We start from the raw sequence: 15,048 nt of genomic DNA, 5'->3' as shown, positions 1-15,048 counted from the left end.
GGTTCCACATTTGCAAACTTTATCAATCATAGTAATGGGTTTAATTTCATGGAAGAAGATCAGCTCAAACTGGATTTGTCTAATATCAGCTAAGTTTGTGCAACTCGTTAGTGAAATAAGGTTACAAAAATAGTTCTAAAAACAACGACCCACTGAAAAGCTAGACACTATCATAAATGATACCTATAACTTTTTAGTAAAGTGTAAAGCATTGCTTTCAACAATAACCAAGGCAATGTATATAAATACAGTCTTTTAATCCATAGTTAGCACTCCTCCTGTACCCCCTGCCTACACACTTCTTGTTGATTATCATTTAGGCACTGGCTGCATATTAACCTCTGATCCTTACTTCACATGGTTGCAGACCATAGTGCTTCAGAAGGTTATATAGGCTAATGTGGTTTTGATTGGTCAGCTTATTTTCTCTCAATCTCAATCTCTCTCTCTCTCTCTCTCTCCTTCTCTCCTTTTTTTTTTTTTTTTTTTTTTTTTTTTTTTTTTTTTTTTTTTTTTTTGATATAACAGCTTTTCTTGAAGTACATGGAATGTGTGAGCTTTTCTGTTTTCATGTAGGTTTTTTTATCTGGACATGGCTGTGAGCTTAAGAATGGAAGATGCATTTTGAGAGCAGATTGAGTTGTGGAAAATGTAGATAGAGACATCATGCCTTTTCATCAACCCTAGCATTACAAAATCAGTTTAGATCTGTCCAATGAAAGTACCAAAGCATCTAATCCATTAAGCCAGTAAGAAATGTCTTCTTTCAGTATGAGGTTTTGTCATCTAGTTGGTTTTGAGAAAATGTACACATATCTCAATGGTATGAGACAATATTAGCCAACCAGGCTCTGAATTGTCTGTGAAGGAGAAGGTCTGTTTTTTGGAGATATCAGTTCTGCTAACGTCCTACTGAGAAAAATTCTAAATGTTAATCATTCTGGCTTTTGAAGACAAATAAAAGATTTATATCTCAATAGTCTCCCCACTCAGGAAATTATAATGATTTTAATTCACCATTAAGCAATCACTTTTCCCTTGCTAAAATGTTCTTTGACTTTCACTCAGTTTTACATACATAGAATGTATCTCCTCCTATTACTTATCTTTCAGCTAAATTCAGGCATAAGTGCTGACAGTGAAAAAACTTTGGAGTCCCTTTTATGAGTCATACTAGGAAGAATTAATCAAAAGAATCATGGAAGGGATCTGAGAAGTTCCATGGGAGGACCTGCCATACCTAAATCGGCTTTATAGGTTTCTGGCTAACATGTGTGTGTGCAGTTGTAGTTGGGGAAATTCAACAAGTCCTCCACATGATCTGTTCCAGTACTTCCTTATCCTTGCAGTTGAAAACAGGTTTTCTCATGTCTGAATTAATCTACCTTTTGGAAGCTTGAGATCGCTCTGCTTTGTTGTATTCATGATAAAACTAATTGTAGGAGTTTAGTTTTTCTTCATTTTGGCAGTCTATTAAGCATTGAAGGCTGCTCTTTTGTCTCATCACTTCTTTTCTGAAAAGAAAGATCCCATTTATATTAGCTCTCCTTCATTAGTCCTATTTCCTCATGTTGTAATTTTCCTTAGTATTCTCTTAATCCTCTGAAGTTGAAATCCTCATGTTTTTAAATGGGAAACACAAAAGTGGATTTGTTGTGTTAGCTAACCCTGCAGTAGCCCAGGGGATTAAGTCAGATGTCCTCCACAGAGGTGATACCCTCAGCAGGGGGATGATTCCATTTGCTGTAGTTTATTTCAAATTCAGCATGTGACTCACTGCAAAACTTATGTCCCTCTTTGCAGAACTGCTGTTTTGCACTTAAGCAACTGACTCTTGTAGTGATGGCTTCAACCTTTATTTTGTTGCTTATTCTTTTGTGGTTCTAGTACCTTGGACTTGTTGAATTTTATCTGTTTTTTCTGATGACTTTGCAGTTTTCAGATTTATAGTGTTCCACAATGTCTACAGCTTTACCTATGGTAGGTAGTGTCATCTACAGATTTAAAATGCATTTAAATAATTGCATTAATTGCCTATTAAGACAAATGTTGACCAGGAACTCTGGTGAGTTTCTCTGCTCATTTTCTCCTAGTTTGACAGTAAACTACCCTGGTTAGCTTTTTCAGTGCCCATCTTAAAAGCAGTTTCTATAGATGGTATTTTCTTGAATCACAGCTCGAGTTTTGAAGTTCTGAGCAGAAAGCCTTATAATCTCTACTGTCTCTCCTATTATCCTTTATAGGAAGACTATTTTGACACAGTTTATTCTTGACAAAACTATTTTGACTATTGGAGATAATTTTAATATCTTTTAAGCTTCAAATATTTTGTTTCCTTTCTTGCTTTGTATTGTCATGGAAACAAAGGGCTGAGCTTGAAAGGGACCTCTAAAAGTCATCTGGTGTTGGGGGCCCAGGATCACATCTAGATGGCTTTTGAATATCCCCAATGCTGGAGACTCCACCATCTCTCTGGGAAACCCATGTGGTTTCCAAGCCAGGGCTTGGTCCCTTCAAAGTGAAAAGATGTTTTCTGCTGCTCAGAGGGAGCATGTGAGCAAACATCTGCTGTGTTTCACTTTGTGCCCATTGCTTCTTGTCTTGCCACAACCAAAAGGAAAGGAGCCTGATCTGTCTTCTTTATACTCTCCCTTTGGATAACTGTTCTCAGTAATCTCAGATAAGGGTGTCTTTTCTGCAACTCCCTAGTTTTCTGTTGTGTCCCAGTTTTAAAGATAGGCATTTGCTTTGACTTTCTCTCTTGGATCTTTATTTGTCCTTCAAAATTCTCATAAAATAGTGTCTGGTAGGTCGGATTTCATCTTAGATGTGTCTGTAAATATTCTTTGCATCTCACTAATTTGAAAATGTTATCTAAAAACTCTCTTTGACTTGTTCTCTTCTTAGTGTATCTTGTCTTCTAGTCTCACTGCTGTTTAAGTTATGTTGTCTGCCTAATTGCAGTTAGTCTTTTTAATGATCATTTAAATAACAAAACTCCCCACAACAATTGGCTTCTGATATTCATCTGTTTTTAATGGATATTTTATATTTGTATATCCCTGGTTTTGTGCAATACTCCTTGTTAATCTAACTAATTAGCTGTGTAAGCCATGGGAATTTGATTTGTGTTTAACTGTTATGACTATAATCATTATCCCACTATAGTCTAATTCATTTCTTCGAAGAAAAAAAAAAAAAAAGGCTTTTAAAACTTAATACTTCACAATAAAGTTGTTAGACTAATAAGTAGGCAGATTTAATTGAAAAAAAATCAAAGCAGAAGTAGGGCAGTTTAAATACATATGTTGTTGCTCACCACAAATCAGTTGCACAGAAAAATCTGTAACTTCAGGAGATTTTGTTAAAATGTATTAAAAGTTAACTGTTTTGAATGGATGTTTCTCAGTAATACCTTTAGCTGATTCTTTCCATGTGAAGATTGTGTTCTGCAAATGAGGTTTTTATATTTGTAATTGTGAAATGGCTTGAGCTTGTAAACTTCCAAAAGAGTAATTTGAAATAGTAAACAACTGAAAACAAGTTATACTCCTAAGACAGCAAGTAGTAATACCAGAACACCTGAATTTATTGGACTTGCAGCACTGACACTTCTCTTAGACCATAATTGAAAAAAAATATATGATAGAATGCCTGTGTACTTGGTGCTTAGGATGATGTTAATATTTATCATATGTATTGGATAGGAGGTCTGGTTATTCTCAAAGTAAAGAACAAAATTATTTTTAATGGGTAATAGGACAAATATTACCTCGTTGTGCTGAACAGAAAAGCAAGAATTTTGATGAACAGAATAGTTGACAACTAATTAATTTGTGCCATTCTCTCATTTCATCTCCAGTTGAATGAATACAACAATGCCAAGAAAATTGCCATACAAACTGTGCAGATAAAGTAAGGCACTTCCGTGTTGATTTTTTCCTGTGGCTTCAGCAGTGTTTTTTGGGAGATATCTGTTGATATACCCAGTATATATGCCCAGTAAACAAGCTTTTGTTTGAAAAGAAAGAAAAGGAAAGCCATAAACAAAGGCACATCACATTTCTTTGTTCCATGAAGAATAATGCTGAGGCCGTAAATAAAAATAGCATAGGTGGTTGCAATTGTAATTAGTTGTGCCGTCTTGAACATTTCCAGTTAAAAGTAGCTTTGTGATATTTTGGTCACTACAGCTAGCATGGTACATCTGCAGAGGTGTAGGGAAAGGGTGCTGAACACAAAGGCAAACTAATGAACATTTGTATCAGCATTGGAACATCTTGGCTGAAGAATACTGAGCAAACAGTGATAATTAAAATCTCTGGGAGTGAAACAGAGTATGTGTCAAGATATGCAAGACATGTCAAAGAGAACATGTGCTAGGGCTATGTTTTAGCTAATGACAAAATTCTTATTTCAACTTAGTCTTCAGTTTCTGATAATATGTTTTAATTTCAGAAATTAATATTTTACCCATGCAAATTCATTCACATTAAATCAGTCAGAAGTATTTCCGATTCACTTAGACAAGCAGGTTTTTAAGTCTTCTAGTTTTTTTCTGCCTAAAAATGCAGAGCTCAAAAATAATTAAACATTGTACCTCATCAGAAAATCTGTTGCAGGGATGAAAAATGTTTTTTCAGTCCTTTTTTTTCCACTGCTGTGGGCTGGAATCTTTCATGGTAGCAGATTTCTTTTCTGATGTAAAGCAATATTTAGTATAATGTTGTTTTTGTGGACAAAATATTAATGTGGAGGTTTTTGTGTGATGAATCTGACAAAAAGGTTAGGACTTGGAGAAGGTGGGGAGATAAAATCTACTCATACACAGTAAAGTTACAAAATACAGCAAAATCTTGTGTTAGTGTTTGTATTCAGTAAAAAAGCCTGTAGCCAGTCCAGAGATAACTGCTTCTAATTAGGGTATTTTCGCCAAAACTGAAAACCTAAAATTTGTATCTGATAATTCATAAGCAAGATTCATCCTTTCTAACTTAGAGGTTCCTAAGATAGGTCATAGACATGAGCACTGCACAATGTTCCATTGACTGTAGAAGGACTGTAGGGTGAGTAGTTCATAATTCATCATATTTTTAGCTAGCATTAGATGAATTCTTTCCTCCCAACAGTGTCCATGTTTGGAGAAAGAATAGTAAATACTTGAAGCAACATTTTGTAATCCTGTTTAATTCTGGTAAATATTTAGTCGTCGGTGAATTTAGAAACATTTGAATTCTGAATCTGAAGATTATACATTAGAGCAAAATGAGATACTGGTGATAATATCATAATATTATGTAGTGATAATAATATTAGTAGTGATAATACATTCCTTATTTCTGTCTTAATGAGGCATTTTTGGAGTAGTGCGTACATCTGAAAACATTCTTAGCTTGGGTGAAGTGATTTGTGTTCCCAAGACCTTTCAAGATTCTCTATTTTCTTGATGTGTAATAAGGCATAGATGGCTTTAATAGTTTGTATTTTATTGTATATACTTACCTCAGTTTCAGAATTTGAGAATTATTTTTCACATGAAAGAAAATCTAGCTATTTCTGTATTTTATACCCCAATCAAAGTATATTTCTTTGCATAAAAAAAAGGAGATTTAGTAATTGGTAATTGCTTCCACAAGTATTTGGCATGCAGTAAAATAGATTTCCTAATCTTTATCATGTGTGGAAGACCAATTACTGGTAAAGAAATCAAATCAGAAGATCTAATGTCTCAAAACCCCATGCGTTTACAGTGACATAGAGCTTAGTGCATGGGATCAAACTTAAGGATTTTGCATTCTACGCATACCTCGCTGTCCACCTGCATCTGCAGTGTGTTCAGGAACACATTGAACAGGAAGACATGCAGGAAAATAATTGAAGCAGGCACAACCATGACGATAGAAGCTTGGAAATTACTTAAACCTCTGTGAAACACTCTATATCCCTTTCATTTTTGGAAACTGCATGATAGTTAGCCTTTTGAACATGTTGTAATTGCAAGTCATAGCTGCCAGTGATTGATCAGTTGGGTGGGGTGAATTGCAGTGTGTATCAATGCCACTAGACAAGAGGCTCTTGCTGAAGAGAGTGAAACTTAGTTCTGCAAACAGAAGATTACTGGCATTAATTGAAGGCATGAATACAACTGAAAAGTAAAATCCTATTAGCTGCATTAAGAATTAGCAGCATGGGACAAATTACCATGAACATTAAAAACTAAAATTGGTACTGCATTTGGGGTAATGATCCACTGATTGGCCTGAGGACATTGCTGGTGACGCTAATGTCTTTAAGCAGTGGTACAAGGCAGCAGCCTGGGGCTTACAGTAAAGTGGCTTACCAACAACCACAGACATCCCTGATCCTCCCCCTTGCTTATCTGCAGGATACAGCTGTTGCTGAAACCAAGTTAAATGTTCTCATCTTAGAGAAACAGATTGGCAGGGATACTGAAAATATAAAATCTATTCCCTACACACAGACCTCAAAGAAAAGCAAAACACAGCAGAGAGTGATTTTTTTGCCCAGAAAGAACTCATGAAGGCCATACAGTCAACTTCTGAGTTGCTGACAAGTAAGCCTTTTTGATCTCCTGGTAATTTAAATAACTTTTCACAGTCTTCTCTAGACGCACATTAAGCTTTTTCATTTTATGACACATTTATTGCAGATTAGTTACTCTCTGCTGCTTTTTTGCCATTGTAAAATCTAATGAGCGTAGAAGCTAATGTAACATTTTGGAAATGAAACATCATGGTGCTGGAGACTGCAGACGTTGTGATTCCGCATGTTAGCATCCTTTATTTACCTCATGCTTACCTCATTTTATCCATTTGGCAACAGGAAGAGTCAAGAGCTCACAAGTATGTATGTTGGGCTTCCCCCCTGATTCTGACTGTTTCTACTGCTGATTTACACCACTGTACAGTCTCAGTAACTCTGTTTTTCTTATCTTGTCCCTACAGTCTTAAATATGTCAGATTGTAGCCTTGGGGTATTTTCTCCTTTTTTTCCTCAACCCTATTGTTAATGTCCAATAAAGGCCTCAGAACTCTGTGGTAATATTCCATACAATAAAGGGACTGCAGTGTTAGATTTTAAGCCTTGCTGCTGTTAGTCTGTACTTCTCTATCCTACTTTATAGCTTCGTATGTAGTTATACAATAGAACATCTTACTGCAAGATGTTTTCACTGGAAAAGCATTCTTATTTATATAATATTTTGAGTTGGAAAACAATAAAGTCTGTAAAGTTCAAACTGTAAAATTGACCTTCTTTTGTCTTGCATTACCATGGGTGTCATCATTTTGTTCCTTTAATCTCAGTCAGTCAATGGTGAGAGGAAGGACTGGGGTTTAATGAAACATTTCTTTCCTTACTGAACATAATATACAAACCCTTGGTGTTTCTTCTTGGCTAGGAATGCCATGCCCACATGAGTGAGAAAGGCAGTTGTCTCTTCTGTCAGGAGTTCAGGTCTATTTCTGATACAGTTTTGGCATCAAAAGAAAATTGGGGGGAAAAACGCTCTTCTGTTTCATTACTTGTAAAGGACCCATTGTATAGTAATCCTAATACTGTTAATGAGGAGAAGGTATGTATTAATTTGCTCACCAGTTTACATTCTTTGTAGAAAATAGTTTCAATAAAACATGCATTTTTGTTTTGTTTTCTCAATACACACAGAGTTCTCCTACAACAGACAAATTATGGTAATGTCTTAGTGGAACAAGCAGTGGTTGTGTGGTTACTGAGTGGGATCTTTGCCTGCAGTAAAATTTTACTTTACAAACTAAATGTGACAACAGAATTGCATGCATAAACTGTTCCTGGGAGCTGAGACCTATTTAAAACAAGCAACCTGGTTACACTCTGCCCATGACTGGAAATCCTTTTAGACTCTGCAACTAGTCTTGACCTAGTCTTTGAAAGCATGAGTTTCTTGAGCCTGCTGTGTGCAGCACTGAAGGCTTTCCTACATGGCTCTCCACAGGCGATACCATAGCTCATGTCCTTTAAGAATAAACTTGTAAACCCATAGGAAAAATGGCACTTGACAAGTTTACCTTAAAGAGAATATATGCTCATTTGAAATGTGACCTTTTAAAATTTCACAACCTGTGAATTTTTTTTTGAGAAGAACAAGAAAATTGTGCCAAAGTTGATAATTGAGCTCAAAAGTGTTTATGCAAATAGAAAAATAGGAGAAAAAGACATTATTTCTGTGACATAGATTAAATAGGACTCAGTAGAGATGGGGAGCTGACTCTGCCTAGCATGTGATGCTGCATGTGATCTGGAATGATGTGTCTAGCTTAAAGCTCTCCAGTTCAAAGGAGATATCATTAAACTGGAGGCAATTAGAGAAGGACCATCATATTGAGGTAGCTGGAGCTCTTGCTGTGTGAGGAGAGGCTGATGGAGCTGGGGTTTTTCAGTGTGAAAAAGGAAATTGCTTCAGGGGGACCTGCCAATAGCCTCCAATGTCAGTGGGACAGCATCTCTTCTCCATCAAGGTGGTGGAGTCAGGCTCTTCAAGTGATGCTTGGTAAGAGGGTGAGTGGTGATAGATATAAATTGAAACAAAAGTTTTAGACTGGATATAAAGAAAAATGTCTGAGATAACAGCCTCACTGAAGTCCTGGTAGACAATATCCACTGCAATCCCTGCATCTGCCAAGCTGGTCATTTCATTGCAGAGGTATCAAATTGGTTGAGCGTGGCTTCCTGTTGGTGAATCCATGATGATTGCTTGTGATGATTTCCTTGTCCTTAATGTGCCTTGAAATTATTTTCATGATTCGTTTATCTATCTCTTTCCCAGGGACCGATGTGAGGCTGATTTGTCTGTAGTTCCCTGGGTATTCTTGAAGATAGGAGTGAGATTTACTGGGTCTTCAAATGGCTATCCCAATCATCACTATCATTCAAAGACTATTGAGTGGCTTCACAAGGACACCCTCCAACTCCATCAGCACCTGCCGGGTGCATCCTGTCAGGTCCCATGGACCTACATGTGCCAGTTTTGCTTAAGTATTCTCTAATCTTCCACCCAGGATAGGTTTTCCTGTCTCCAGACTTTCACCCTGCTTTTAGGACCTGGGATTCCTGAAGGTTTGGCTTGATAGTGAAGACAGGCAAAGAAACCATTCAATACTTTAGCCTTTTCCACATTCTGTCATTGGGGCCCTATCTCATGTATTGGGGCCCTATTTCATGGGTGTGCCTTTTCTGTAGGAAGATCCTTTTGTTCCCTCTGTGTGTAAAGAAGCACTTTTTATTGCTCTTGATGTCTCTCATCAGATTCAATTTTAATTTGACTTCAGCTTTCCTAACTGTGTTTGCATGCTGGGATTTAGACTGTATACCTCACAGGTTACCGGTTCCTGCCTCTACCTCTTTTATGCTTCTTTTTTATGTTTTAATTTGGTCAGCAGCAGCATGTTCATCTATGCAGACTTCCTGGCATTTTTGAACATCTTCCTGCTTGTTGAGATGGACTGTTGTGGACCTTGAAGGTGATCCTTTAATATTCCTCAACTTTCTTGGGTCCCTCTTCTCTCCAGGGCCTTATCCAATGGGACTCTTCCAAGCAGATACGTGAAGAGTCCCAAGTCTGCTTATCTGAAGTCCAGAACTGTGATCTTGCATTTTGCCCTCCAATCCCTTCACAATACTGAACTGTCCTATCATGGTCACTGCAGCCAAGGCTGCCTTCTGCCTGCACAGTTCCAGAGTCTTCCCATTTTTTTGTGAGAGTAAGCAGAGCATCTCTTCTTACTGTTTTTTTCTGTCACTTGGAACTGGAATGTTCCAAGTGACAGAACTTGGATGTTCTCCAAGATCCTCCTGCACTGTGTATGCCTCAAGTGGGTTGAAGTGTCCCCCAAGTCATCCAGGACTATGAATGTAAAGCTACTTCAAGCTTTGAGGAGGAAACTGGACTATGAATTTCTCATGTCTAAATTGGATTATCCTGTGATGCTTGTATATTTCTTGGATTATCATATGGTCGTTTGTGTTTCTCTCCTGTTTATCTGTGAGAGGTGACTTCCTCTTAGGGCAGTATGCCATTTGTGTGAGGTTTCTCACAGGTCAGGGTCTGTAAGTACCCCTCAGGATGATTTGCAGATGAACTGCATTTGCATGACCACGTTTTGGAGGTGGGAGGGGCTACAGAGATGGCTTCTGTGAGGAGTTACCAGCAGCTTCCCCCATGTCTGGCAGAGCCAATGCCAGCTGGCTCCAGCATAGACCCATTGCTGGTCAAGTCTGACCCAATTAGATATGGTAGTAATGCCTCTGTGATAACATATTTAGGACTAGGTGGTGTTTTTAAGGTATTGAAAGAACCTGAATGAGTATTAATACTTGTAGTAAAATAAGAGTTAAGCTTTAGCATGAATTGCAGGAGCGGTATGCAAATAATTGGTTTCTTTACATGCTGGAAAGAGGAAAGCTTTTTACATATTACATAAAGTAGCTGTTTTCTTCATGGACTCTTTAAGTTCTTAAACTAAGCAAATGATACATTCCAATGGGTTTCACTTAGTTGGAGTGTTCTGCTTTAGTCTTGTTTGTTGACCACTGGAATGTGCAGTTCCCCTTCCTGACTGTTTCCCATGAATGAGGCCCACACTAGGATTATGTCACAGTTTTAACAGGCTGTTAGGTGTTTGAAAATTTTACATTTTTGTGTACAGGCAGATAAAGAACCTGTTTACATTTGCATTGTTTATAGTTTCTGGAGCAGCTGTTTATGCCAATAAATCAATGTAAGATTCCTGCTGTAGTTACCTACTGGCACTTAATTGAAAGCTTTCATCTAATTCCCCCTGTTTTCAGTAGATAATTTCCTCATAGAGTAAGTGTTTTTCTCCATTTCCACTGTTAGGTATAAAACAAGAGAAGACATCAATGAATCACAAAAAAATGTCAACAGAAAGAAATTAGCTACTATGGGGCATTAGGAATGTGGAGAGTTTGGTAAGAAAAGCTTCTTTGGGAAGATCAAGGCATTTCTCTGGTCCTCACAGCTCTCACCTGTGCTGGATGTTTCACTCAGTAATGCATCAGTTCTTGCTTCTATTTCCTTGAACAGCTTGCTGAAAGACAAACAGTTAGGGCAGCCAAGAGAAATAAATTTCATTACATCATTCTCGGGTGTATATGTTTAAGTTAATTAGTTATGCTCAATTTTATTTCTTTGTTCTCTAATCTGTCTAAACTATGTTACAGGCTCCACTGATCTGTGAAGACTAAATAATGTGCAGGCTTGTACACGGTATTTTCTGACTAGGAAGAAAAAGCTCTTGTTTATTTCTCTTAACCTTTGTTGAGGAACTTTAACCATGGAAATAAAATAGGAAACAGGTCTGGTACAGAACTAAATGTTTACTGATGTATTTTTAAACAAGTGGAGTGTACTGACATTGTCAGGTGAAGACAGTGTAAACATTGCTGCAGAGTTTTAATTGTATATTGACTAAGAAGTGGATCTTTTTTTTCTCTAACTGTGTAATATGTCTGATGATTAATCTAGTATCCATTAGGAGTGCAAGACATCAGTGCTATGCACAGTCAGTTCTTTCATCCCCAGGCCAAGAACCATTTTGCAGTCGTAATGCAAGGATGCCTACAGATCTGTGTGGGCGTACATAAACTCTAACCTGAACATCTTGTAGTGTTCTCAAGTGGGAGGGTAATTTCGCCTCTTCATTGATTTTACTGATGTCTCTTATGAGCGAGTAGTGCCATTTCCCTCACCTGTGATGAATTGTGTGTGCTACACAATGTGGGCTATTGCTCACCAGAGGATTAAGCAGGAGCAACAAACCTGCTTTATTTTCTTCAAACCTTTCATCAGTGGAAGACAATTGCGTCATCGTGTTTTATTGTAACATTTTGATACAGAAAAGAAGGCTTCCGGTTTTTCTAGAGGCGACTGCCTCGGCTGACAAAAATGCTTGCATTGCATCTGGATTGTTTACAAAAAGTTGCTACATTACTTGTACTAAAATCTTCAAAAGCAAAGAAATTTTATGAGTAGTCTCAGCACAGTTAAATTAAGCTGTCCTAAGTACCTGCTGTAACCATGGAATTTAAAAGTCTGGATTACTGCAGCAGTTCTTTGTCTGGGATATGGTACGTACTGTACTTGGATTTTAATGGAGCCATTTATACAGATTTTATACTTTCTCATAAAACTCCTCAAGGTGAATGAAAACAAGCGTGGGCTAACTGTTTTCACTTCTCAGTGCTCTTTCTGTTACAGAATCTTGCTGGCTTTCTTAATTGCTAACTTATGCTGTTTCTTTGTCTTCTAGAATGTCGGGTGGTGAAATCTACTTCCTATACGAAAATAGCCTCGAGTTCACGTAGGAGCACCACCAAGAGCCCAGGCCCATCCCGACGCAGCAAGTCTCCTGCTTCTACTAGCTCAGGTAAAGCAAGCAGTCTTTCTTAACAACAGCAACCATTCTCTTCCAATAGAGTGGGCAATGCACTTAAAATTCCACGTTCCTGTGGAAAAACATTGTATGTATAAATAGCTGAAACTAAAAATGTGTGTGTTTTCTCAGTGACATCTGAGGTCAAGTGTCTTCCCAATCCAAAATAAAGCTTCAGCGTCTTATAAATCATATTCTGGCATTACAGTGGTTCAATTCACTTTATTTTTTCATGCATGTTTTTGCTTCCAATACCTAAACACTGAGGAAAAAAAATGTATGGTGTTCTTTGTACTAGGAACTGAATGAGAACAATCCAGAAAGTAGCCCAAGTTATGCAGCATAAGATCTGTGTTGCTGAAAGGGTAATTTCACAAATTTTTTTTTAATTTTGTTTTTGAGGGAGTGAGGAAAGGATTGATTAAAGATCATGAGGATATTGAGAAAATGAGGGCAGGGCAGAGAAAGAATGCAATTACAGATGTGAATGTGAGGTGAAAGGATAGCTGAGGAAGAAATGTCAGAATTGACCTAACAAACCAGTGATACAGGCTGGAGAAGACACAGTAAAAAGCTTTAGAAAGTTCTGTCTGAAGGGCCTTGCTTTGGCTGCCTTTGCAGTAGCTCCCACTAGATAGCTGATGAGCAGTTCACCCCTGCAGTTTTTCCCAAGCAGAAAAAAGTAAATAAACAAAAAAGTGCATTAGATTGCCAGTACTGGTGCCTGAAGGTACAAATAATCCTTGGTGTGAGCCATTTTTGTAGACCCATTGAAGCATTTGCAGCATTCCTTGTGAATACAGATTTTGCAAGAGGCGAACATTAGAGCTGTCTGAAAGCCACCTCCCTTTCTGCCTCAGTCTTCTGCCAACAGGAAAGCAAATGGCATCCTGAAACCTGCATCCAGCACCATAAGGTCTCTGTGGGGAAGTGGTGATCAGAATGGCCCAGTGTGTGTTTCAAAGAGGGTAGAGATAGACCAACTGGAACTTTTTTTTTTCTTTTACAAAAAGACAATGATGAGAAAAAAAGATCTTGCTCTGGGAAGGAGGAAAGTGGGAGAGACACAATGAGAGACAGAGGCGTAGATGTAGGTAGCAGGGCTGGGAGGCAACTTGCCTCCTACACATCGTAGAGAACAGCTGAGGTACATAAACCTGAGTAGAGGTAATGGGATAAAATATCAGTTGTGAGGAACAAGTCCAGAGTAGCCCTTTCATAAATATGTTACTTTCTTTGTAGCTAGGTGGAACAGAGTTAAATTTGACTTTAGCGAGGGAGGTCCTGTTTGGTGTGTGAGTGTTACAGACTCGGGTTTTTTCCTAATGAATTTGTGAGTACAGGTAATGAACTGTGAAGCGTGTATGCTCATTTTTTATGTGAAATAAGTGTCTTGCGAATAATACAGAATCTATGGGACTTCTATGGGACTAGCAACATTTTTTCTGTGTTGAATATGTGATACCATTTTAGTTTTGGTCCTGAAGGAAATAGTACTTAAATAGTACTGTTTTTACTTAAAGGTGCTGGGGAAGCATAGGTGAGGAAATCTTAGCTTCTTTCAGTCCACTTCTGTAAATGTCTGAGCAGAATATATTCCATACTTCAAAAGATCAGGATATTATTTTACAGCCTATGGAAAAATGGGAATGTTTTTATTATACAACAGTAATAATTAACATATCATTATGTTTATAGCAAGAAATGAAACAGTAAAAATATTAAAAATGCAAGCCATTTTGGATGGTGCTGTGCTGATGACAGATGTAACCATCTTAAACATTTCTTATGTGAAAATACATTTATAGGAAGTAGGCACATGTTCGTTTGTCACCAGCAGCATTTCTTCAGGGTTCAGGTCTAGGACCAGTTTTGTTCAATATTTTTATTAATGTTCTGGATAGAGGAGGTGAATGCACCAGAAAAAATTTGAGGATAATAACTGGGAGGTGCTGATGACTCTCTGAAGGAACGAGATGCTTTGCAAAGGGATCTAAGTAGATTGGAGAATTGGGCAGTGATTAATGGGATGGAGTTTAAGAAGAACAAATGCCGAATTCTGCACCTGGGATGGAGTAATGCCAGGCACGAGTGTAAATTGGGAAAGGAGTGGCTGGAGGGCAGCTGTGCAGACAGGGATATGGGAGTGCTGGTTGGCAGCAGGCTCGTTCCAAGTCAGCTGTGTGCCCTGGTAACCAGGAGAACAAACTGCATCCTAGGGTGTGTCAGCCACAGCACCACCAGCCAGGTGAAAGAGGTGGTCATCAGGATGTATTCAGTGTTGGTGTGGCCTCACCTTGAGCACTGTGTACAGTTCTGGGCACCACAGTTTATGAATGATGGGAAGGTACTCAAGTGTGTCCAGAAGTGGGCAACAAACCTGATGAAAGGGCTGGAAGATATTTCCTATCGGGAGCAGCTAAGGACTTTGGGCTTGTCTTGTTCTGAGAAAAGGAAGGCCTGAGGAATGACCTGATTGTTCTCTATGGCTTTCTGAGGAGTAGGTGTGGAGATGAAGGTTCTGAGCTCTTCTTTCTGTTATCCAGTGACAAGGCATGTTGGAATGGTTCAAACTGCACCAAGGAAGGTTTAGATTGGA

The 15,048-nt window shown here is 38.1% G+C and overlaps 1 protein-coding gene across 3 annotated transcripts in view; it reads left to right on the top strand.

Moving 5' to 3' along the window:
- The window catches only part of DCLK1 (doublecortin like kinase 1), a 235,180-nt gene that overhangs the window by 145,823 nt on the left and 74,309 nt on the right, over positions 1–15,048 (top strand). For all 3 annotated transcript variants that reach the window (XM_038152547.1, XM_038152557.1, XM_038152578.1), the window contains exon 5: positions 12,327–12,443. In XM_038152547.1, coding sequence (XP_038008475.1) covers positions 12,327–12,443 — 117 coding nt within the window. The remainder of the gene's footprint in view (positions 1–12,326; positions 12,444–15,048) is intronic.

Source organism: Motacilla alba, chromosome 1 (assembly GCF_015832195.1).
Source record: "Motacilla alba alba isolate MOTALB_02 chromosome 1, Motacilla_alba_V1.0_pri, whole genome shotgun sequence".
NCBI classification, from domain to species: Eukaryota; Metazoa; Chordata; class Aves; order Passeriformes; family Motacillidae; genus Motacilla; species Motacilla alba.
Note: the sequence above shows the minus strand (reverse complement) of the source record. Positions and strands in the feature narration are given on the sequence as shown.